This window comes from Epinephelus fuscoguttatus, linkage group LG23 (assembly GCF_011397635.1).
Source record: "Epinephelus fuscoguttatus linkage group LG23, E.fuscoguttatus.final_Chr_v1".
NCBI classification, from domain to species: domain Eukaryota; kingdom Metazoa; phylum Chordata; class Actinopteri; order Perciformes; family Serranidae; genus Epinephelus; species Epinephelus fuscoguttatus.
The window spans coordinates 30171639-30198427 of record NC_064774.1 but is presented as its reverse complement, the minus strand read 5'-3'; the positions used below and the strand labels follow the sequence as shown (position 1 = coordinate 30198427).

At 40.7% G+C, this 26789-nt stretch overlaps 1 protein-coding gene across 4 annotated transcripts in view; it reads left to right on the top strand.

Annotated features, from left to right (window-relative positions):
- The window catches only part of LOC125883602 (zinc finger protein OZF-like), a 115167-nt gene that overhangs the window by 21484 nt on the left and 66894 nt on the right, over window positions 1-26789 (top strand). Inside the window, exon 2 of one of the 4 annotated variants that reach the window (XM_049568024.1) lies at window positions 3559-5894. The exons of 2 other annotated variants lie outside the window; for them this stretch is intronic. In XM_049568024.1, coding sequence (XP_049423981.1) covers window positions 3559-4683 — 1125 coding nt within the window. In that variant the 3' untranslated portion in view covers window positions 4684-5894. Of the gene's footprint in view, window positions 1-3558; window positions 5895-9786; window positions 9916-26789 lie in introns of those variants that run through there. One more of the 4 variants, XR_007448578.1, reaches the window with a different exon arrangement.

Here is a 26789-nt window from a genome sequence, read left to right as displayed (position 1 = left end):
TGCAATGGTGTATATGATATTTACCCATGATAAAAATAAATGCTCAATAGTTTCGGGTTCTCTTGAACAAAATACACATAAGGATTTACTTCAAAATGAAATCTTTGTCGTAAAGTTTCAGCAGCTGGATAAACATTGTTTACAATTCTAAACTGAACGTCTTTTACTTTTGGTGAAATTGGCCATTTAAGATAATGGAAACATTTATTAATTAAAATGTTCCCGTTATGGATTATTCTTACTTTTGAAAATCAGAAAACAATTTGCATTTCAAAACATTACCAATGACTTTATTACATTTCTTATCACCAACATACACTTCGCCAATCTTTATTTCAGGCAACTTAATAACCACATGTGAATATGTAAGAGTGCTTTGTGTCATGTGTTTCAAAGGAAGCGGAATGGCTTTACAAATTGGACTGAACTCTGACAGAGCATTTTAAATGAAACTTTTCCACAAATGAATCACATTAAATAAAATGGCCATGTTCATCCATCAAGTCAACAACATATAACACTTTTTTCTCCTACCATTCTTTTTTAAACAAGGTTTTCTTACTAATTGTAATGGTTCTATTATTCCACAAGGTGGAGCAATGTGGTGTGAAATTATGGGTCTATATCATTTTCCAGTAATGCAGTACCTGTTTATGGAAATCTGACAACTTAATAGGCAGTTTTGAAATCTCAAAATCATATTTCAACTATGTTGAAGTCTCCGCCCATTATTACTTGATCTGAAGTGTAGGTTATTTTCCAATCATTCACAAGTTTACCTAGTTTTGCAAACATGTCCCTGTCCACAGCTTTATTATTCTAACCATAAATACACACCAAAAATGTAAATAAATAAATAATACCATTACTCCAGCTGAATGAGAAGTTCCATGTGCCAAAAAAGCAGAATTTCCCCACTGACCTTTCCAAAACTTTTCGTCAGTCATAACAGAATGAGTTTCTTGTAACAAAACACAATTTGATTTTTGTTCCTTGCAAAATAAAAAGATTGCTTTTCACTTAACACTGTTTTTAACCCCCTAACATTCAAAGATAAAAAAGAAATAGACATAATCTATAATGTAACTGTTTTCGATATGTCTTTAACTTGCTTATAATGCAGGAATGAAATATGTTGCCCTTAGAACATAACCTTACCAACTTATTGGGCTTTAAATTTTGTCTTATGAAGTATTATCAGTTTAAATTCTCATCAAATATACTTGTAATGAAACCATGTATATTTTGACAAAGTGCTTGAATATTACCTTGCTGAAAATATCAGTTATGGGTCAATTCTGTGTCCCTCAATGAGTGCGTAGCCTTCTTTGAGAAAGGCTCTTTTCCCATTTCTTTTGGCTTCTTGCACCTTGTGCCACAGCTTAATCGGGGCTTCATGATCCTCCTTTGAAAAGTCCTCCTTGAACTGAATGTTCATCTCTTTGCAGACTCTCGCCTCTCTTGATTTTTTCCATATCTCATCTTGAATAGTTGGCATTGCGAAATGTATGATTATTGGTCTGAGCATTTTGTTGGTAGTGGCATCATTCTTCTTTCCCAAGCGATGTACTTTGTCCACTAGTGGTGCAACGGATCATTGTTGATCCGTGATCCGTGCGGATCCCTCTCCACGGTTCAGCACGTACGTGATCTCATATGTGCATGCAGATGTGGCATATGTGCAGACAAATTATGATAAATGATTGTCATGATGATTCATTTTATTTGTGTGCCTGATGTGCACAGCACATACAGGAACACACTTGTTTTTCCTCATACTTATTTTTCTTATTATTTTTTCTTCCGCCAGATTTCAGTGCATAACTTGTGCCACAGCTTTGAGCGCACATAGGGTCTTCATAAAACATATAGATTCAAGATTCAAAGTGTTTATTGTCATATGCACAGTAAGGACAAGCATTTCCTTGCAGAATGAAATTCATTCTTTTCTGTCACCAATTAATGCCAAACAATATAAATCTGAAGTATAAAATAGATCAAAACAGGATCATTCACACTAATCATAATATAAATTCTGTGATACCCTGAAACGCATTATATTCTTAGATAGTTATCGTACCATGAAAATCTCATACCGAGGCAGCCCTGGTGTGCTCAGATTAATTTGGCACAGCAGTCATAAAAATTTTGTTTTAATGGAAACTCAACTCCTGACATTATCTGCTGGTGTTCTTCACCACTGTTTTGGAAGAAGGAAATAATGGGAGCAACAGGGGGACCAGCTTTAAAGGGGCAAATAGCGAAATCGTTTCACCACTAGGTTTGCTGTTGTGCACTGCCTGTAGACCAAAACACAGTGTGTCATGAGCCACACCTCCCTCTACCTCTGCTCTCCGCTAACGTTCCTACTCTTCCCCGTGAGTGAGAGCGATGTTTAGTCTGGCTACATTTTATAATGCTAATTGCAAATGTTAGCTGGGCTGCCGGAATACTCACCTAACACAAATGTAACGCCTGACCCATTGCTGGGACCGACCCGCTAATAACTCAAACTCCGGACATTAACTCATGCTACGATTGTAACATTAAATTTAATTGTATTGACATAGCGACATGTGCCTAACGTTACTGTAACACTAATTAAAACAGACATTTGACTTTATGTTTTTACTTAGCCTACCTGTCCAGGAGAAGAAGAGCTAGCTCTGAGTCAGATTGTAGCCCCTTTAGCTCTCGCAGTGCTCTCCACCTTGGAAATGCAAGGCCAATGTTAATCCAGGTTCTGTCCCTTTCTTTATCTGACAACTTCTTTGCCAACAACCGTTGTTTCTTTAGAGGTAATGTCGGATCGTGGTTGTCTTCAGGTGGATGTTTTGTTCCATTCTCTGCCATTTCGCTTCGAAAATACATGATGCCATTGCTCACTGGCTGTAGCCTTTTATAGGGAGGGAGGGCCAAGGGCTCTGAGAGGAGGAGGCGATTCACATGAACGCGCAGCTGGACTGGCTTGTAAACAAGGGGCTGGAGATCAACACAGAGAGATGGTGTGTGACGTCATGTTATACAAAATTACACATCTAGTTGTTCACATAACAATTTTTTAATTCCTTCAATCGAGAAATGATGAATTTCCGCTTATTGGTCCTTTAAGAGTAACATTGTCTTTCTGAATAAGTGCTGCACAGTGGATCTGATTTATGACAAATGGTTTATGTGGGTTATGAAAAGTAGTTGATAAATATTTAAATAAAATGAGAAAAGACTTTAGTGTGGCGGTTAGCCTGTACAGTTATGTGGGAGAGATGAGCACAAGTCAAGAATCTCAGGTCCAACCCAAAACCACTAAACCACTAAATTATGGAGAGAAGTATCAGTGAGAGTCGCATTGATAAGTAGTATTGGTATCAATTCCTATCAAAAAGTTAAAACCTGAATAAAAACTATTCTGTAAGTTATTTATCATAACATTTGCTGGTGGTAATGCATTAGTCAGACATTATGGGTTATGTTTCGCAGACATGCTTTAAATGTTATTTATGGTTTTAGTTGGCTCGCTGCACCGTGACAACTCATTAACTCTTTTGTCTGTTGCTATAGGAACAGAGAGGAAGAGAGGAACTTATACGTCACCACCGTGACAAATCCTTCACAACATCTGGATCTTTAAAAATTCATCAAAGAGTTCAAACTGGAGAGAAACCATACAGCTGTGACCACTGTGAGAAAACATTTTTTCGCTGCAGTGCCCTCAAAGCCCATCAACGTATTCACATTGAAGGGGAACTGTCCAGTTTTTTCCAAAGTGGGAAGGATTTCACAGAGTCAGGGACCTCAAAAAAACAAGACATTGACACAGCAGAGAAACTGTTTAGCTGTGATCAATGTGAGAAAGCTTTCACCACTCTACGTAGCTTAAAAAGTCACCACTGTGTTCACACTGCAGAGGAGTTGCACAACTGTGATCAATGTGGGAAAACTTTTTCGCAGCGCACGTCCCTTGAAACTCACCAAAGAATTCACACAGGAGAGAAACCATACAGCTGTGATCAATGTGGCAAAGCTTTCATACGATCAGAGAACTTGAAAACCCATCAACGCAGTCACACAGGAGAGAAACCATACAGCTGTGATCAATGTGGCAAAGCTTTCATACGATCAGAGAACTTGAAAACCCATCAACGCAGTCACACAGGAGAGAAACCATACAGCTGTGATCAATGTGGCAAAGCTTTTAGACATTCAGGTAGCTTGAAAATCCATCAACGTATTCACACAGGAGAGAAACCATACGGGTGCGACCAATGTGGGAAAAAGTTTTCCCAAATGGGACCCTTAATATCTCATAAACATATTCACACAGGGGAGAAACGATACAGCTGTGATCAATGTGGCAAAGCCTTTGCACAGTCATGGGCCTTAAAAAACCACAAACGCATTCACACAGGAGAGAAACCATACAGCTGTGATCAATGTGGCAAAGCCTTTGCACAGTCAGGAGCCTTAAAAAAACACAAACGCATTCACACAGGAGAGAAACCGTACAGCTGTGATCAATGTGGCAAAGCCTTTGCACAGTCAGGGGTCTTAGTAAGCCACCAACGTATTCACACAGGAGAGAAGCCGTACTGGTGTGACCAATGTGGAAGATTATTTGCCCGGTGCAGTCAATTGAGAACCCACCAATGCCGGCATGCAGGAGAGAACCTGTACAGCTGTGACTAGTGTGAGAAAGCTTTTATTGAACGGTATGATCTAAAAATCCACCAACGTGTTCACACCAGAGAGAACCCATCCCGATGTGACTAATGTTGGTAGTGACATTAAAGACCACAAATGTGTTTACCCTGCATTGTTTTGGACATTTTCAGGGCCAGGCAAACATCTTCCTACTGCTTCCTCCCCATGCCCTGATAGCTGTGTTGATATCTTACTTTTGTCTTTGATTATTTTCTCTGTTTTTTTTTTTATTTCAACTGTAACTCTATGTTGGACCACCACATTCCTCCCTGTAGGACTCCCATGTGTGAGAGCTGACCACAGACATTTCAAAATCAATCATGCAACTGTCCGGGGCAATGTTGCAGCTCACAATGCACCCGACCCAGAAGCGTATCTCTGCGACTGGTGAGCCCACAGGATGGTGACTCCATGTTGATCTTTGGGACTGTGCCCCACCGAGCCCCATGAGTCAAGTCCATGTAGATATATATATAGATAGACTGATTGACCAAATAAGCATTTGAAAACTGATATTGATGCCTCTTAGCATGGCTGTGATCAAAGTATTTGCATCAGCCTGAGACCTCTATCACAGATGGGCTCTGCAGTCTCAGACGCTGACTCAACATGCTGAATGAAATGTTTAGTGACTTGACTGATTTCTGGTCCTGTGTGCAGCTTCCCTCTCTAGCCTGCCTCCAGAAGGGGGCTCTGTTTCTGTTATCATGGCAAGGTGCTGCAGGTCTGATCCATCAGGGTCTGTGGACTCACTGTTAGTCTGGCCCCTCCCCTTTGACCACTTTGCCTCTTAAGACCCGACCAGGAGCAACGGCTGGGACACCACAGCTCCCAGTATCACAGGGACATGAAAACTCCTCCACAATGTTCAGGTTTCCAGCTCAGACTGTTTGCTCCTGTTGATGACATCAGGACACCAAAGTCTTCTGAGCTCTGAGCATCATCAACAACTTAAATACCAGATTAATATGATGTATGTTATCATGTGTAACATATTTGATGACTTATCCAGTGTCTTGCATGTGTCCTGTGTTTGTCCACATTTTCTTCCTGAGCTCCACCTGTATAAAGACGGAGGCTGAGCAGGACAGAGCTCTTCGTCTTTTTGACTCTTGTTGGAGGTACAGAGACAGAAGTTGAGTTGAAGCCTGTTTGTTTCTGTGTGGAGGATTGTAATGTCCATATCATCAGATGAGTTGAGCCTTTAATATAAAATAGTTTGTAGACTCTGCAGTGGGATTAAAGTTCCTGGTGTTGGTCTTTGCTCCTGTCACAGTCTCACTACTAAAGCTCAGACGCTCCTCAGGATCAGCTCCCTAGTTTCACTGACACTTTTTGGTGCTGAATTCATGAGTGCAAACACCTCGCTTTTTGCAGCAGATGTTTTTTTTTCACATCAGTTTAGGTGACTTGTATGAACTCTCCAGACTCTGAGAGGCTTTTTTGGGGGTGGATGACAGATCATTGTCGTCTCTCTGGACCGTGGCTGACACGGCATCAAACACATGAAAGTTTGTCTCGTTGGCTCAGACAGAAACAGAGGTTAAGGTTTTGTCTGGTTATTTGACAACTTCAACAAGTATAATGTGGAAGAGATGATCATGTGTGGATATGATAAAAAGAAGCAAAGTCAAAAGAAAAAGATTACATCAGACCATATGACAATAAAATGAATAATTTATTGTAGATTAAAAAAAAGTAGGGATACACAATATTGGATATTTCGCCAATATCCAACATGCCAATATAAAATACACTAAACAAAAATATAAACGCAACACTTTTGTTTTTGCTCCCATTTTTCATGAGCTGAACTCACAGATCTAAATCATTTTCTATACACACAAAAGACCATTTCCCTCAAATACTGTTCACAAATCTGTCTAAATCTGTGTTAGTGAGCACATCTCCTTTGTCGAGATGATCCATCCCACCTCACAGGTGTGGCTTATCGAGATGCTGATTAGACAGCATGATTATTGCACAGGTGTGCCTTAGGCTGGCCACAATAAAAGGCCACTCTAAAATGTTCAGTTTTATCACACAGCACAATGCCACAGATGTCACAAGTTTTGAGGGAGTGTGCAATTGGCATGGTGACTGCAGGAATGTCCACCAGAGCTGTTGCCCGTGAATTGAATGTTCATTTCGCTACCATAAGCCGTCTCCAAAGGCGTTTCAGACAATTTGGCAGTACATCCAACCGGCCTCACAACCACAGACCACGTGTAACCACACCAGCCCAGAACCTCCACATCCAGCATGTTCACCTCCAAGATCGTCTGAGACCAGCCACCCGGACAGCTGCTGCAACAATCGGTTTGCATAACCAAAGAATTTCTGCACAAACTGTCAGAAACTGTCTCAAGGAAGCTAATCTGCATGCTCATAATATGCTCACATTCGATGGCGTCTGGCACGTTGGAGAGGTGTTCTCTTCACGGATGAATCACGGTTTTCACTGTTCAGGGCAGATGGCAGACAGCGTGTGTGACGTCATGTGGGTGAGCGGTTTGCTGATGTCAACGTTGTGGATCGAGTGGCCCATGGTGGCGGTGGGGTTATGGTATGGGCAGGCGTATGTTATGGACAACGAACACAGGTACATTTTGTTGATGGCATTTTGAATGCACGGAGATACCGTGACGAGATCCTGAGGCCCATTGTTGTGCCATTCATCCACGACCATCACCTCATGTTGCAGCATGATAATGCACGGCCTCATGTTGCAAGGATCTGTACACAATTCCTGGAAGCTGAAAACATCCCAGTTCCTGCATGGCCAGCATACTCACCTGACAAGTCACCCATTGAGCATGTTTGGGATGTTCTGGATCAGCGTATACGACAGCGCGTTCCAGTTCCTGCCAATATCCAACAACTTTGCACAGCCACTGAAGAGGAGTGGACCAACATTCCACAATCAACAACCCGATCAACTCTAGGAGATGTGTTGCACTGCGTGAGGCAAATGGTGGTCACATCAGATACTGACTGGTTTTCTAACCCCCCCAGTAAAGCAAAATTGCACATTTCAGAGTGTCTTTTGTGTGTATAGAAAATGTTTTAGATCTTTGAGTTCAGCTCATGAAAAATGGGAGCAAAAACAAAAGTGTTGCGTTTATATTTTTGTTCAGTGTAGCTTACTTTGCCAATATCAATATATCCACTTTTTCCCCACTTATTTTAGGGGATCATCAGGTCTCTTCTGTAGTGGAATAAACATCGTATTAAGCATGTATACTCTTATCATGATGGCCCACCAGCAGATGGAGACACAAAATACAATACTTTAATGTAATAATCATTCATTTTGCAGAATAAGAAAAAGCATGTTGGCTGATTCTGAAGGTTCATTTTAAAGATATCGGTCAATACTGATGATGTGCCAATATTATGGTATATCCCTAATAGAAAGGATTATAGGTGAGTGACTGAGTACATGAGGTCATTATTAAATGTGGAATATATCAGCATGTTAATCAGTTAGTATAAGAGTGTGTGTGTGTGAGAACACACAGCGTAGTATGGCGGAAAAAAAGTCATTGTATAGTGTGCCAAAAATGTCAAAGTGCATTATGCTAAGAAAAAAATGATAGTGTAGTGTGGCAAAAAAAAAAAATAAAAAATAAAAATCATAAAATAATATGTAAGAAAAAAGTCATCGTATATGGTAAAAAATCTTAGTATGCCAAAAATGTTTGGCCTCTCCAAACGGGCCGTAAGACAGCTGCAGTACATCCAGAATGCTGCTGCTCGGGTCCTGACCAGGACCAGGAAGTACGAGCACATTAATCCTGTGCTCAGGTCTCTACACTGGCTTCCTGTGGCTCAGAGAATAGACTTTAAAGCAGCTCTGCTTGTGTACAAGTCTCTCCACGGCCTAGCACCAAAGTACATCTCTGACATGTTAGTGCCATATGAACCATCTCGGACTCAGGGAGGACCTCAGGGACCGGCCTCCTGCTGGTGCCCAGAGTCAGGACTAAACATGGGGAATCAGGATTCCAGTTTTATGTAGCTAAAATCTGGAACAGTCTTTCTGAAGATGTGAGACAGGCCTCTACTCTGACAATGTTCAAATCTAGGCTCAAAACAGCTCTATTTCACTGTGCATATGACTGAAAGGATCTTATCTGCACTCTTCTCTTTTAAAGTTCATTTTATAATGATTATTTATGTTTTTATTTTGTATTGTGATTTTAATGCATTTTCTTGTTCTGTAAAGCACTTTGAATTACTTTGTGTACGAATTGTGCTCTACAAATAAACTTGCCTTGCCTTGCCTTAGGTACAGCATGCTAAAAATAGGTCATAGTATAGTATGTCAAAATAAATGAGATAGTTTAGTATGGCAAAAAAATAATCATAAAATAATATGTAAGACAAACATCAAAACAAAGTATATGGCAAAAAGTCACAGTGTAGTATGCCCAAAAATGACATGGTACAGGATGCCAAACAATGTGATAGTGTAGTAAAGAAAACAAAGTTTTGTGGAAGCAAAACAAAATAAAAAACACAGTATTCACCAAAATGACACCATTTATCAGCCAGAAACTGTAAAAACAGAAATCATCGTTAGATTTTCAAATTTCCGACTGTAATTGGACGCATCACGTGTGACAAATGCTTCTGTAAAAACATTTAAATAATTAAATGTGAGCTTGAAATAGTGATATTGAATAAACTGTTTGTACGAACTGTTAATTAAACGGAGGCTTTTTTTCAACTTCAGGTTTCTGTCTTCAACTTTTAACTTTCAGACATCAAAAGCTAAGTTATAAAAATCTATTATGTGGTGGAGGGAGGTTGGTGGATTTTCCCCCAGTAACTCAGGGAGGCTCGAGGAAAAATATTTGGAGCTTCAGGGAGGGTAAAAAAAAAAAAGTTGCACCCAGTCACCCCTTCCTCTGATAAATAAAGAACAGCCCCTAAAGTTCTATAGATCGCCCATTCAACTTTTCTATTCAAGCAACTTGAAAAGAACTCATTACTTGCTGGCGGGAAATCTTCTTCCTTAGCAACAGTAACTAAGAGGGGCGGGGCTTATAACAGGATGGCTTCTTAAGACTCAGCCCAGGACATCAGAGTCCATGAGAGAGGAGGAGCAGGAGGAGCAGAATGGAGGAGGACAAGCAGAACCCGGAGCACCGGAGCAACAAGGTCCCCAGAAGACAAGCAGCAGGCTCGTCCTCTGATAGCAGCGATGTTGAGGTGAGTGTTGATGACGTCATGGATAAAAAGGGCTTGACAGCAGCCGCGCTAAAGACACGAGGAAGAGTCTCGAGGCTCCGTGGATCATCTGCTCATTCTCTGGTTAAACATCACATCTGGAGAAAGGAAATGTAACAAAGCAAAAAGGTTTTTATGTCTCCGTGTTTCCTGTTTTCATCTTGAACTCACTCAGAGTAAAGAAACACTTGAGACGGTCTGTGTTGCAGGGTATTTTCCCGCGCAGTGCGTCGCGTGTTCTCGCGAGAGCTCGCAGAACAAACAATAGGCTCGTTGGAGATTTAAAGAAAATGAACAGCAGCAAGGATGAAATTAAAATGTAAGAGATCTATACATGACTTCATACAGGTCTTTAAGGGACTGATTATTTTTAGATAATATCTTAATGGACGATAAATAATTCTTCAGTTCATTTTTAAAGCAAAATACGGAGGGTTTACAGTTTTTCCATTTGCATTGATATTTACCCATGATAAAAAATAAATGCTCAATAGTTTCGGGTTCTCTTGAACAAAATACACATAAGGATTTACTTCAAAATGAAATCTTTGTCATAAAGTTTCAGCAGCTGGATAAACATTGTTTACAATTCTAAACTGAACGTCTTTTACTTTTGATGAAATTGGCCATTTAAGATAATGGAAACATTTATTAATTAAAATGTTCCCGTTATGGATTATTCTTACTTTTGAAAATCAGAAAACAATTTGCATTTCAAAACATTACCAATGACTTTGTTATTACATTTCTTATCACCAACATACACTTCGCCAGTCTTTATTTCAGGCAACTTAATAACCACATGTGAATATGTAAGAGTGCTTTGTGTCATGTGTTTCAAAGGAAGCGGAATGGCTTTACAAATTGGACTGAACTCTCTGACAGAGCATTTTAAATGAAACTTTTCCACAAATGAATCACATTAAATAAAATGGCCATGTTCATCCATCAAGTCAACAACATATAACACTTTTTTCTCAAACCATTCTTTTTAAACAAGGTTTTCTTACTAATTGTAATGGTTCTATTATTCCACAAGGTGGAGCAATGTGGTGTGAAATTATGGGTTTATATCATTTTCCAGTAATGCAGTACCTGTTTATGGAAATCTGACAACTTAATAGGCAGTTTTGAAATCTCAAAATCATATTTCAACTATGTTGAAGTCTCCGCCCATTATTACTTGATCTGAAGTGTAGGTTATTTTCCAATCATTCACAAGTTTACCTAGTTCTGCAAACATGTCCCTGTCAGCAGCTTTATTATTCTAACTATAAATACACACAAAAATGTAAATAAATAAATAATACCATTACTCCAGCTGAATGAGAAGTTGTATGTGCAAAAAAAAGCAGAATCTCCCCACTGACCTTTCCAAAACTTTTCGTCAGTCATAACAGAATGAGTCTCTTGTAACAAAACACATTTTGATTTTTGTTCCTTGTAAAATAAAAAGATTGCTTTTCACTTAACACTGTTTTAACCCCCTAACATTCAAAGATAAAAAAGAAATAGACATAATCTATAATGTAACTGTTTTCGATATGTCTTTAACTTGCTTATAATGCAGGAATGAAATATGTTGCCCTTAGAACATAACCTTACCAACTTATTGGGCTTTAAATTTTGTCTTATGAAGTATTATCAGTTTAAATTCTCATCAAATATACTTGTAATGAAACCATGTATATTTTGACAAAGTGCTTGAATATTACCTTGCTGCCCCTTCTCTCCTTCTCTCTCTCTCTCTCTCTCGTATCCTATTACTGCATCTAGCTAACCCGGCCATTCTGGATGTCACTAACTCGGCTTCTTCTCCGGAGCCTTTGTGCTCCACTGTCTCTCAGATTAACTCATATCACAGCGGTGCCTGGACAGCGTGACGTGTGTGGTTGTGCTGCTGCCGTGGTCCCGCCAGATGCCTCCTGCTGCTGCTGCCATCATTAGTCATTAGTCATACTTCTTCTGTTATTATACACATATGATTATTGTCACACATGTATACTGCCAGGTATTAATACATACTTTCAACATATTGTACCGCAGTAACCAGAACTATAACTATAATATTATTACTTCCATTAATGTTGTTGTAAGATACTGTCATTACCTGCATATCTCTCTCTCGCTCTCTCTCTCTCTCTCTCTCTCTCCCTGTGTCATATGGATTGCTGTTAATTTATCATGTTGATCTGTTCTGTACGACATCTATTGCACGTCTGTCCGTCCTGGAAGAGGGATCCCTCCTCAGTTGCTCTTCCTGAGGTTTCTACCGTTTTTTTTTTCCCCCGTTAAAGGGGTTTTTTTGGGGAGTTTTTCCTTATCCGCTGTGAGGGTCTTAAGGACAGAGGGATGTCGTATGCTGTAAAGCCCTGTGAGGCAAATTGTGATTTGTGATATTGGGCTTTATAAATAAAATTGAATTGAATTGAAATATCAGTTATGGGTCAATTCTGTGTCCCTCAATGAGTGCATAGCCTTCTTTGAGAAAGGCTCTTTTCCCATTTCTTCTGGCTTCTTGCACCTTGGGCCACAGCTTAGTCGGGGCTTCACGATCCTCCTCTGAAAAGTCCTCCTTGAACTGAATGTTCATCTCTTTGCAGACTCTCGCCTCTTGATTTTTTCCATATCTCATCTTGAATAGTTGGCATTGCGAACTGTATGATTATTGGTCTGGGCATTTTGTTGGTAGTGGCGTTATTCTTCTTTCCCAAGCAATGTACTGTGTCCACTGTCTCACCAAGTTTATCCATTGACAGTGGATTCACCCGGGTAAGGATTCCAATCACCACCTCTCTTGTGTTTTCTTCTTCTTTTTCAGGAAGACCTATTAGCCTGAGGTTCCATCTTCTTTTGTATCTGGCATGCTCCAAACATGCCTGTCTCAAGGAGATGTTTTCCTTTTTCAGGCACATTATTTCTTCTTTCATTTTACCGATTTCATCTTTATTTTCTCTTATGGCTTGAGTATTGGCTTCCATCCGACTTCAAAGACTTTGAGTCGTTCAATTTGATCATCAAATCTCCTTTTGTATTTCTTTTTTTGGGATTGGGACTGGGTAATAGTTGGGGTGCACCGGTACAGGTAACCAACGGTACGGTCCGTACCTCGGTTTTTGGGTCACAGTTCCGGTCCCGTTTCTGTTTTGTGCGTAAAGAGAACAATTTTCTCCCCAAAATTATCTCTTTATTTTGCTTGTCAGCAAAAACTGCATTTCACAGTAAACTACTTCCAGTATCACTTGACATGCTGCTGTGTTGCTTATTCAAGTGATGGAATTTGTTATTCACGTGACAACGCCTGAACGCAACACAGGCTTCGCTCCACAGACTGTGTATTTAGTAGGGGTTCTGGCCGAGCTCGGTTATAACTGTCGGTCAGGAAAATGCGGCCCGGGTCGCAATCTTGTGTGTTGGTCTGTGTGTGCACATCGGGGTCGAACTCCACCTTGCGGAACGGCAGCGCTCGTTATCCGCTGCGTGCTCCGCCGTACGTCAATACCCACCGGCTGCGTTTGCTGTGCAGAGCGGTGCAGCTCCGCCGGAAGACATCTCGGTGCACCGCCATGATTAATTTCTCCTAGGTGTTTTATTTTGTTTCTGTGCACGACTTCCTGCCCCACACGATCTGCTCTGTGCTGAATTGCTGCATTGTGCTCTGGCGTCCGGCAAAAATAGAAGTCCAGCGTATCTGTTGCGGAGGGCTCCGGAGTGCCAGAGCTGTGATGGAGCCGGAATGCAGCACAGCCACAGTCTGGTGGAATCTGTTCCGCTCAGCTGTCTGCTGCTGCTGCTGCAAGAGATCAAATTTCATTGGGGACAGGGAAAGGTGCGAGGGAGTCAGCAGTCATTCAGTTTGTTACCCTAGTAACTTCTTGGTGTCCTTCTGCTTCTCTATTCTTCTTGTGTAACCTTGTGTGTATTGGTGGTTAATACAGCATTACCACCTCCTTGTGGATTGGAAGGGCATTGCACCTATAATGGGCTTTTATTGGGAAAAATAGCTCAAATGCGACCCCCAGTGGTGAAATTAGGTATATAATTCGATATATCGGTTCGGTTAGATATTTGGCTTTAAATCAAACGGGTTGGAAAATTTTCAAACTGGCACAAGCCTAGTGTGTGCTCGTGCAGACTTTTGGCAAATCTTCCTCCATCGTGTCGATGTCTTCATCATCACATGCCTCCTTGAGAGCTAACAGGTTGTAGTCGTGGTCTGGAAGTCCGGTACCCACTCAGCTAGCAGCCCGGTTAGCATTAACCATCTTGTTCAAATTCGGAGGAGCAATTAAGGCGTTTATCTCAACAAGCCCAAACTTTGTGAATTTTGGTGTGAATATCTACACCTTGGTAGGTTTTTTGTGGAAGTTAACGGTTTTTCAGGACATAGTCTGACAGTTTTTACCGGAGTCTGCAAAGTGATACTGTTTACGCCGCCATCTCGGATCTCCCTTCGAAAATCCCTTTTGTATGATGGACGAGCCTGAGCTGTTGAAAGTAGCCGAGAGTCGAAATTTAAACCACGCTATTACAATATGGAGATGGCAGTACAGAGTGATTAGCATGATTTAATTTTAACACTGGCAGGGACACATATGTAGTGTGTGTGTGTCTCTGTGTGTGTGTGTCTCTGTGTGTCCGTCCTCCCCCAGGATATTCTGAGCATCAAACATTTATTTCACTGCATTTTGAAGTGTTGTGCACCAGTTTATGGTGGAAATGTCTTTATGTAAAGACAAACAGATGTGTCATATGGTGACATAGGCAGCAATTTGGCCATGTGTGCTGTAAGGTTGCAGCGATGTACCGGTTTCAAGGTATACTGTGATATGGAAGTTGACGGTTATCATAACATGTACGTTTGCTTATCTGAGATATTGAAAAAACTAGGGATGCCGATAGGGATTTTTCTTAACCGATTCTGATAACTGATAAATTCACATTTTTGTATTTTGAAAGAAGTGTATAACTTGTAGTTAATGTTCACCTGAGGGTCAGAAAGGCTGATTTAATATTCCACAGCTCTGACCGAACCAAATCAAATTGACTTCATTTGACACATTTTAATCAGTATTAAATGTAATGTTAACGTTAAGACAGAGGATGATGACGATGATGATGATGATGATGATGATGAAGCCCAGTGTTACTGTGTAAGTCTGGTCTGATTTATGACAAATGGTTTATGTGGGTTATGAAAAGTAACTGATAAATATTTAAAGAAAATGAGAAAAGACTTTGGTGTAACGGTTAGCCTGTACAGTTATGTGGGAGAGATGAGCACAAGTCAAGAATCTCAGGTCTAACCCAAAACCACTAAATTATGGAGAGAAGTGTCAGTGAGAGTCGCATTGTTTAGTTTAGTTTATTTAGTTTATAAAAAGGACAGCGTGCACGTACATTAGTTGTTTACAAAACAAAAAGATGTTTGCACCAGATTTAGCTAAAGGCTAATTTCCATCTGTAGTCCTCTAACATAAAACATGAAATACAACAAAAAACACAATCCACAATTAACACAAAAGGAGCACACAACATCAGATACAGACACATCATTTACATATATAGTCTTACATGACATGCACATGTATGCCCCGCACGTTGCATGGCACATAATGCTATACGGCATATGACACCACACAATCTGCACAGCATACCACACAGTGTCATACATACATACATACATACACAGTCTAAAGAATTATTCCTAATGTAAGGTGCAGAGCAAAATGCACCTAATGTGCCCATATAAAGTGCTGTTTAGCCTATTATAAATATTCAGTGTTGCCTACATAAAATGCCAGTGCAATGCCTATGAAGTTTCTTATTTTTTTACACAGTAAAGTATAGTGCTGATGAAAAGTATTAAGTATACAATGAGGTAAAATGCACCTATTGTGCTTATATAAAGTGCTGTTTAGCCTATTATAAATATAAATAAAAATTAAGTTTACAGTGAAGAGACAATATTGACATCTTACAGATTCATTTTAAGTACCAACTATGGTAGTTCGGAGTTGCAGAGAAGAATCAAATACCAGCAATGGTAATTAAGACTTACAGAAGAGTTGTAGTAAAGCAGGACCGAGGTAACAGTGAACAATAGTAACATTCTAAATGTATACAGAGCGAAAGAACAAAAAACAAACACTGGCAGGAAATCAGACAGCACCACCTAGTGTTGGCAACACTGATTACTTAGGAGCCATTTTTTGTGACAAGGCGGAAGCTTTTATGATTTGCATTAATTTTCATGTCACTGGGAAGCCTATTCCATTCTCTGATGGCCTTGACAGAAAAGGAGGATTGACCAAAAGCAGGAACCTTGCACTCCCCACTCGATGCAGATCTTAATGCCCTTGTTCTCTGCTCAGAATAGGCTATCACATATTTTTTCAATGGAGGGGGGGCAACATTGTGAATTATTTTATGAATTAAACGAATATATGAGGAGGTGATTAGATTATCAAAACTTAATAGGTTGTATTTGGAAAGAATGTTGCAGTGGTGGTAGTCTTGGTTTCCAATCCAGTATTTTTAGGGCCTGTCCATACACGGCTTTAATGTGGTTTGGTTGGCCTGCGTCCAGCATGGTAGACAATAACTCATGTAAGGAAGGATCATCGCATTCAGGTACATTTTGGCAGTTTCAGTTGTTAGAGAGCTCCTAATGTGACCGAAATTGAGGATGTTAAATGGAAATTTCGGTTTATTTCAACCCGTCTCCTATCGTCCTAAATTTGTTTCAAGTCACTAATGATATAGAAACAAGCATGTTAGCATGTTAGCCGTTAGCCTAGATACAGCCGTAGCGTCAGACCTGTTAAAACGTAGTTGAACGGGCATCCTTTCAAGTGCAAAGTTAGTCCACTGAACAAGCTTTTTCTCCACAAAGACTGCCTCATATCATAAGGATAAATGTCAGAGAACATATAGAAAACGACATGTAAACGTGTTGTCTTAGCTTACCGGTGTGGTGCCATGTTTGTTGTTTACCATTTAGCTAAGGGTGCAACCGGTCCCATTCCTTGCAACAGAGGTGTTCCTCTTCTGTGGGCACTGGGGTACAGCATTCACAGGTAACGTTACACCACCGAGCTCCAGAGCTAAATCCTTCCAGCAGCCATTCCTCCTCTGTCGTCCTCTAACGTTACCTGTTGTGCCTCTCTCTCTCTCCTCCTCCATTCTTCAATTTCACGAAGCTCTTCGTCAGTGTATTCTGGCTCAAATAAATAAGGGCGGCCATCGCCTCTCGATGTGGAAAGCCTATATACTAACATTCCACATTTAGGTGGTCTTCAGAGTTGTTGTCTTACCTTACTGTGTGTTAATTTGTTTTTGTTTTTGTTTTTGATTTTAACACACTGAGAGTGATCCGCCAGGTAAGACTGCAGCCATTTAAGTATGTTATCTGAGAGCTTGAATTTGGTTAGTTTGGAGAGGAGAACAGAATGACTCAGTATCAAATGCCTTACATAGGTACAGAAAGACAGCTCCTACTACCCCACTTTTGTCAAGCCTATCCCTGATGACCTCAAGGAAGTATCAGCAGGCCGTTTCAGTAGAATGATTTGCACGGAAACCGAATTGCATGGGATGTAGTAATATTTCTTTATCAATATGAGACTTCAGTTGTTCTGCAACCACTTTTTCAAGCAATTTGGAGATGGCGGGTAGTATACTAATAGGTCTGTAATTTGTAGCTTCCTGTTGGTCATCTGATTTAAAAACTGGAGTTACGATGGCTGACTTTAGGGCTGATGGAAAAACACACTTATCCAATGAGAGATTAGTGATATGCATAAGAGGTGGGGCTAATATGTCTTTATGTTTTTTAAGAAAGGCCTTATCAAGTCCCCAGATGTCTTTAGCTTTGGAGTTTGACATCGAGACAAGAATTTTGGTAACACATGATTCATTTACACGAGAAAAATACAATACCGGGTCTTCCGTCGTTTGTATTCTAGGTACTGTACATGATGTATTTTTAGAAAAGATCTACCCATCTCAGTCACAGAGGTAATAAAATAGGTATTAAAAATATTTGCCACCTCAGGGCTATCGCTAACTGTACTGTGAGCGGCCGTTCTAAGCTCTAGGGTGCTGTTTTTTTTCTTTTCCCTACCAGATAGTTTGTCAATGCAGTTCCAGGTTATCTTGCTATTTCCCTTGGCTTGTTGAATGATATTTAAAAAGAAATTTGCTTTGGCCTTTCTGAACTGTCTGGTCACTTTGTTTCTGAGGCTTTTAAAAGCTAGGCGATCAGTTTCTAGTCCAGATTTCAAGGATTTTTTCAGAGCCATATCCCTGTTTTTTATTTGCTGTCCTAGCTCTTCAGTGAACCATGGCAGAGGCTGTCTTCATTTACGCTTAAAATTTTTTGTTTGAGTGAATTTGAGCAGGAGCTCTGAGAGAATAGCTTGTAACTCCTTACATGCCAGCTCACAATTTACACTTTCAGTCACTCTGTCCCATTTTATTGATTTCAATTAATTTTCTAAATGATCCAGATCCTTTTTGTGGATAAATGATGTTGGTGTATCCTCTCGTATTCCATTATCTGCTCTATATCTTAGCTTATTTAACCGTCGTGACACTAAAGTCATTGTGATCGGAGATACCTGTGATCAGATTATAGCTTTTAGAGATGCGCTCAGGACTATTAGTGAAAATTAAGTCCAGTAATGTCTTGGAAGATTTTGTGATTCTTGTAGGATTTTTAATAGTCTGGGTCAACTGGTACTTGTCGGCCAGGACCTTTAGTTTTTTACGTCTGGATTTATCAAGCCAATCAAGGTTAAAGTCTCCCATTAGGATGAGTTCTTTGTTGTTACAGGTTTTGAGAATTTCCGCCAAGTTGTTAAAAAATATATCCTTCTCTTTAGGTGGTTAAAACTCATTTCAGAGGAGAGCATGATTTTAACACCAACACATTGATAAGTAGTATTGGTATCAATTCCTATCAAAAAGTCAAAACCTAAATTAAAACTATTCTGTAAGTTATTTATCATAACATTTGTTGGTGGTAATGCATTAGTCACACATTGTGGGTTATGTTTCGCAGACATGCTTTAAATGTTATTTATGGTTTTAGTTTGCTCGCTGCACCGTGACAACTCATTAACTCTTTTTCTGTTTGTTGCTGTAGGAACAGAGAGGAAGAGAGGAACTTATACATCACTACCGTGACAAATCCTTCACGACATCTGGATCTTTAAAAATTCATGAAAGAGTTCAAACTGGAGAGAAACCATACAGCTGCGACCAATGTGAGAAAACATTTTTGTATGAGAAAACATTTTTGCGCTGCAGTGCCCTCAAAGCCCATCAACGCATTCACATTGAAGGGGAACTGTCCAGTTTTTTCCAAAGTGGGAAGGATTTCACAGAGTCAGGGACCTCAAAAAAACAAGACATTGACACAGCAGAGAAACTCTTTAGGTGTGATCAATGTGAGAAAGCTTTCACCACTCTACGTAGCTTAAAAAGTCACCACTGTGTTCACACTGCAGAGAAGTCGCAGTGCTGTGACCAGTGTGGGAAAACTTTTTCGCAACGCACGTCCCTTGAAACTCACCAAAGAATTCACAGAGGAGAGAAACCATACAGCTGTGATCAATGTGGCAAAGCCTTTGCAAAGCCATGGACCTTAAAAACCCACCAACGTATTCACACAGGAGAGAAACTGTATAGCTGTGATCAATGTGGCAAAGCCTTTGCAACGCCATGGACCTTAAAAACCCACCAACATATTCACACAGGAGAGAAACTGTACAGCTGTGATCAATGTGGCAAAGCTTTTGCAAAGCCATGGACCTTAAAAACCCACCAACGTATTCACACAGGAGAGAAACCGTACAGCTGTGATCAATGTGGCAAAGCCTTTGCACAGTCAGGGGTCTTAAAAAGCCACCAACGTATTCACACAGGAGAGAAACCGTACAGCTGTGATCAATGTGGCAAAACCTTTGCACAGTCAGGGGTCTTAAAAATCCACCAACGTATTCACACAGGAGAGAAGCCGTACTGGTGTGACCAGTGTGGAAGATTATTTGCCCGGTGCAGTCATTTGAGAACCCACCAATGCCGGCATGCAGGAGAGAACCCATACAGCTGTGACTAGTGTGAGAAAGCTTTTATTGAACGGTTTGACCTAAAAATCCACCAACGTGTTCACATCAGAGAGAACCCGTCTTGATGTGACCAATGTTGGTAGTGACATTAAAGCCCACAAATGTGTTTACCCTGCATTGTTTTGGACATTTTCAGGGCCAGGCAAACATCTTCCTACTGCTTCCTCCCCATGCCCTGATAGCTGTGTTGATATCTTACTTTTGTCTTTGATTATTTTATCTGTTTTTTATTTCAACTGTAACCCTATGTTGGACCACCAGATTCCTCCCTGTAGGACTCTCATGTGTGAGAGCTGATGTAGAGGCAGATAATGTATTGTTCTATATCAAATGTGAAAATAATGTCAGTTGCAAAAGGTCATAGAAACAGTTGACCAGATGTCAGATTTCGCAATAGGAAGGACTCCTTATAAGAAGTTGTTTTTGAATACTGTCAAGTTGTTGTACTTTGGAATTACTGGGAAGGACTCATTTTAAGGAGTTGTTTTTGTAATGTTGAGTAATTCTTGTACGATCATAACCAACCTTCTACAACCAACAGAGATATGTCAACTACACATTTGAAGTTCTTAAGCAATTAGGTCAGCAACTGCATGAAACCAGTGCCATGGCGTGGTAGAATAGGCAAGCTTTACATTGGATTTTAGCAGAAATGGGGGGAGTCTGTAAAATGTTCGGGACTCTCTGTTGTACGCTTATTTTGAATAACACTTGGCCTGATGGAACATTTTCTGTTGCTATGAGTAAGCTTGAAGCGTTAAAATCTGAAATGACTTAAAATGCTGGTAAGAGTGGAAGAATCAAGTGGGATGGGTTAGAGGAAATTTTTGGAAAATGGGGAGCCGTTTTGGCTAAAACAGGGATAATTGTACTGATAGTACTAATTCTGTTTTCCTTATTGACATGTTGCATCATGCCTATCCTATCCTAAGAAAACTGAGAGTTTGATTACAATGGGATTTGGACAGCACAATATCTCAAAAGGGAAAACTGAGCCTGATTATGGCGCTCCCACGTGAGGTAGCACACCAGCAGTACAGGGCCTCAGAAATGTGGCTCTGCAGAACAGGGTGGCTATGGATTTAGTTCTGGCTAGCCAAGGGGTGTTTGTGATATTGTGGGTACTGATTGCGGTACATACATACATACATCACTGATAACATGACACATGTGGTTGTTCATCTTAATGACCTGTTGCATCTGGAGAAGAGCCGTGACACTGAGCTCGGAGCAGGTATGGACCTGTGATCCTGGATTTCTCTGAGTGGATGGAAAGCGTCATTATTGCATCTGTTTGCCCCTGTCATACTGGTTCTGCTGATGCTGTGCATTTTTATGTGTTGCATCTTTCCCTGTGTGAGATCTTTGATTACATCAATGGAATCATCTGCTGTAGGGCGCTACGTGCAGATGGATCTGTGGACTCCTCCTTACAATTCACAGAAGTCACTCGTTAAAGTTTTATTCTGATTCACATTTATATGTTTTAGTTTAGAAATGTTTTGATCATTAAAGTTGATTCATTAGTAGTTTGATTAGCATATCACATTTAATCACACTTAGCAATAACACTACTTCACATTGATTACACTTAGCATTAGGTTAGTTGACACCATATTTACCTGATTCATTGTTTTGATTTTTATTTTCCTTTTTTTTTAGTTTTCTTATCTCCATTTTTCATTATTATTTCATTATTCATCTTCATTCGCTTTACATGAACATTCGCATGACAGTCAATCAATTAATCAATCAATTTTATTTATAAAGCCCAATATTACAAATCACAATTTGCCTCACAGGGCTTTACAGCATACGACATCCCTCTGTCCTTATGACCCTCACAGCGGATAAGGAAAAACTCCCCAAAAAAAACCCTTTAACGGGGAAAAAAACGGTAGAAACCTCTGGAAGAGCAACTGAGGAGGGATCCCTCTTCCAGGACGGACAGAGGTGCAGTAGATGTCGTACAGAACAGATCAGCATAATAAATTAACAGTAATCCGCATGACACAATGAGACAGAGAGAGAGATGCAGGTAATGACAGTAGCTTACAACAACATTATTGAAAGTAATATTATAGTTATAGTTCTGGCTACTGTGGTACAATATGTTGAAAGTATGTATTAATATCTGGCAGTATACATGTGTGACAATAGTCATATGTGTATAATAACAGTAGAAGTATGACTAATGACTAATGATGGCAGCAGCAGCAGGAGGCATCCGGCAGGACCACGGCAGCAGCACAACCACACACGTCACGCTGTCCAGGCACCGCTGCAATATGAGTTAATCTGAGAGACAGTGGAGCACAAAGGCTCCGGAGAAGAAGCCGAGTTAGTGACATCCAGAATGGCCGAGTTAGCAAGATGCAATAATAGAATAGGAGAGAGAGAGAGAGAGAGAGAGAGAGAGAGAGAGAAGGTGAGAAGGTGCCCGGTGTATTATAGGGGGGTCCTCCGGCACACTAGGCCTAAGTCAGCCTAACTAGGGGCTGGTACAGGGCAAGCCTGAGCCAGCCCTAACGATAAGCTTTATCATAGAGGAAAGTCTTAAGTCTAGTCTTAAATGTGCAGACGGTGTCTGCCTCCCGGACCGTAACAGGAAGATGATTCCACAGGAGAGGAGCCGGATAGCTGAAGGCTCTGGCTCCTGATCTACTTTTGGAGACTTTAGGGACCACGAGTAACCCTGCGTTCTGGCTGGTACAGGGCAAGCCTGAGCCAGCCCTAACGATAAGCTTTATCATAGAGGAAAGTCTTAAGTCTAGTCTTAAATGTGCAGACGGTGTGTGCCTCCCGGACCGTAACAGGAAGATGATTCCACAGGAGAGGAGCCGGATAGCTGAAGGCTCTGGCTCCTGATCTACTTTTGGAGACTTTAGGGACCACGAGTAACCCTGCATTCTCAGTTCAGCAGTGTTTTGGTGGGATAATATGGCACTATGAGCTCTCTAAGATATGACGGAGCTTGACCATTTAGAGCTTTGTAAGTTAACAGTAGGATTTTAAATTCAATTCTGGATTTTACAGGGAGCCAGTGCAGCGAAGCTATAACAGGAGAAATATGATCTTGTTTCTTAGTTCCTGTTAGTACACGTGCTGCTGCATTCTGAATTAGCTGGAGAGTTTTTAAGGACTTACTAGAGCTACCTAATAATAGAGAGTTACAGTAATCCAGCCTAGAGGTAACAAAAGCGTGGACCAATTTTTCTGCATCTTTTCGGGTCAGGATAGGCCTAATTTTCACAATATTACGTAGATGAAAAAATGCAGTCCGTGAGGTTTGTTTTAAATGAGAATTAAAAGACAAATCTTGATCAAATATTACTCTGAGGTTTCTTACGGTAGTGCTAGAGAAACTATGTCATCAGATAAAGAGTCTCTGAGTTGTTTGGGGCCAAGAACAATAACTTCGGTTTTGTCTGAATTTAACATCAGGAAATTAGTGCTCATCCAAGTTTTTATGTCTTTAAGGCAGTTATGGAGTTTAGTTAATTGATTACTTTCTTCTGGCTTCATCGATAAATACAACTGAGTATCATCCGCATAACAATGGAAATTTATAGAGTGATTTCTAATGATGTTACCTAAAGGAAGCATATATAGATTAAATAGTATTGGTCCGAGCACAGAACCTTGCGGAACTCCAAAACAAACTTTGGTACGTAAGGATGATTCATTATGAACGTCAACAAACTGAAAACGATCAAATAAATAAGATTTAAACCAGCTCAGTGCAGAACCTTTTAGGCCAAGTCAGAGTTCCCTTAATTGATTTGTTACTATTGTGTATTCTCATTTAAGACATTTTTCATTTATGCTTATCTTGCCTTAGCTTAGAGTGTGGTATAAGGGATTTTTGCCCTCATCATATAGAGTTTTTTCCCTTATTAGGTAGTGTAGTTAGACGGACAAGTCTTTTACCTTCTCCTTCGCCATATAGGGAGGGGGATGTTTGGCTTGCCTGTGCTTGTGGCCTGTGACTTCTGCCTGGGTTTTTGTCTCCCATGTTGGAGGCTGGTGGTACTGGTGTTTGGCTGGTACGGGTGGAACTCATAGGACATAAGATTGTAAGATAATTTTCCATGCTTATGGTTTAGCATGAGAATGCTAAAAAGGGTGGAACGTAATGGAAAATTCTGGTATTTAAACACCTTTAATCTATAATGTGTTGTATAAGGTTACTTGTTTTGATGAAACTGAACTTCTAACCTAATGATGTGTGTCGCTCATTTAACCCCTACTGTGACAGCAGTGAGAGACACCAGGGTCACGAGCCAGGGAGGCTCAGACACCAAGATTATGAACCAGGGAGGACAACAAGTGTCCTTGTTAGTCTGAAGAGATGTTGTGTTTTAGGAATGTCAAGGCGCCACATATTTTGACTGTTGATGTGCATGTGTTATGGGAACTATAAAGATAGCAGGGCGAGAAGACTTGCTAGGCACTCTTACTGACTGACTGTTCATGTGGTTGTATGTGCGAATGTCTCCATTCATGAATGCTTATTAAAACTCAAGAAAGACAGCCGACATGTGAAGACTTTTTCTTTAAACTGTTCACATGTCACAACGCTGTCATGTGTCAATCAAGTGATTAGTTCATTGAATATCAATGTCTAGATATAACATTTCCACCAGCACATTCTGTCATGTGTGTAGGCTGAGTCACTTTGAACACCTGTCACCTCACACAGTACAATGACATCCAATAAAACTGCTCTGCCATGATGTACTTTGATTATGCCAAACTTAATCATCATTTGTTTTAACAGTACTAGGATTTATTATTATCATTATTTATTTTATTATTGTTGTTTGTTGTTGTCTTTTGAATGTCAAACGAATGTGAATGTCCAATGTCAAACTAACTTACTGGTATAAAACAGACCGCTTTGTTCATAATCATATTAGCAGAAATACATTTTTGACCAGTGAAAACTGTGTGTGTTGATAATTGTATATTTGTGCAACTTTAACAAAGTGTGCGTGTAGTTACATCTGTATTGATGCGTTGCTCCGCCATGATGTTTTGAATCTTGCCAGGCAGCGAACACGCTGCATTTAAATAGGAGACTGATGAGGGCGGTAAAATGCCATGCAACGTCTACAATGAAGAAGAAGACGAAGAAGAAGCCCGCGGTGCATTTTGGGTAAGTAGTAGCCCTGCTGTATGATCTGCCATAGTACACTGTAGGCGTGTTTAGTATACTGCTCTTCCCTACTACGGTTTCGGACATATTACATACTAATTTGGTCTACTACAATCCATACTACTTGACGCAGCCCAGGAGCAGGAGGAGCAGTAGAGGAGCGGAATGGAGGAGGACAAGCAGAAACCGGAGCACCGGAGCAACAAGGTCCCCAGAAGACAAGCAGCAGGCTCGTCGGCTGATAGCAGCGATGTTGAGGTGAGTGTTGATGACGTCATGGATAAAAACGGCTTCACAGCAGCCATACTAAAGACACGAGGAAGAGTCTCGAGGCTCCGTGGATCATCCGCTCATTCTCTGGTTCACTCTGAGCCTCGTGGCGGCCATTTTGTTCTCCTCCTGCACTGGTTTCCAGTCGGCAAGGCTATTCAAGAGAAGGCTGAGACACGGAGGCTGCGTCTGAAAGGCTCACTGGCATACTGCATACTACTACTACTACTACGTACTACCACTAGATGCTACTCCTACCTACTAAACAAGTTGGGTCCATTCGGACGTACTAAAAAATTGGTGGGAAAACACTCAGAGTACTACACATGTGCAGTACCTCTACTCTGCCAGCAGATGGAGTGCCTACGAAAGCACCCCATCTGCTGGTTTGGCTGAGGTACTGCACCAAAATCTGAACGCACCTGTGACTATTGAAATTGCCCACCAGTGACAGTCCAGTAATAAGCTGTGAAAATGACATGCATGCACATCCCCTTTATTCCGTGGTCTCATGCCTTGGTCCGGGTTGTTCTCAAGGCTATTCAAGAGAAGGCTGAGACACGGGATCAAACATGGGGGGACTGCACATGTGCAGTAAAATCTGGTCTGCACTTCCTCAAAGGCTCAGTAGATGGCGTGAGACCATGGAATAAAGGGGATGTGCATGCATGTCATTTTCACAGCTTATTATTGGACTGTCACTGGTGGCCTGCGTTGTGGGTGAGAATGACAGAGATGCAGTTCCGCAGCCGCCATCCAAAAGTCTAAGCAGACCGCACCAAGCGCACTACTTGATCGCCTGAGCGGATCCTGCGCTTTTTATCTAGCGCCCCTGCTGTCACCCTCCAGCATCACAGCTCAAGTTACACTGTGCATGTGCAGTCTCCCTATGTTTGACCCCGTGTCTCAGCCTTCTCTTGAATAGCCTTAGTTGTTCTGTCTGCTGGGATTCAGGGACAGTGGACTTCCGGTTTGACAGACAGAGACAGATGGTGATGAAGGACAGGTTGTTGTCTCTGGGTGTCTAGTTATAGTGGAGCTTTTATCAGCTCATGTTTTGTACACATAACACTGACTGCTCTGTGTGGTTTCTTCATGGAGATTTTCCCACACAGCGCATTTCGTGATCTTGTGAGAGCTTGCAGAACAAACAACAGGCTTGTTTGCAATTATTTCTTTCTTTATTATGTAGTTACAGTGCTGAGGAATGACTGGTTACATGTAATTAAACTACAAAATAAATATATTTACCTTCTGAGAGAGTCAGTTATTAATTTACAGACTCTAACAGGGGC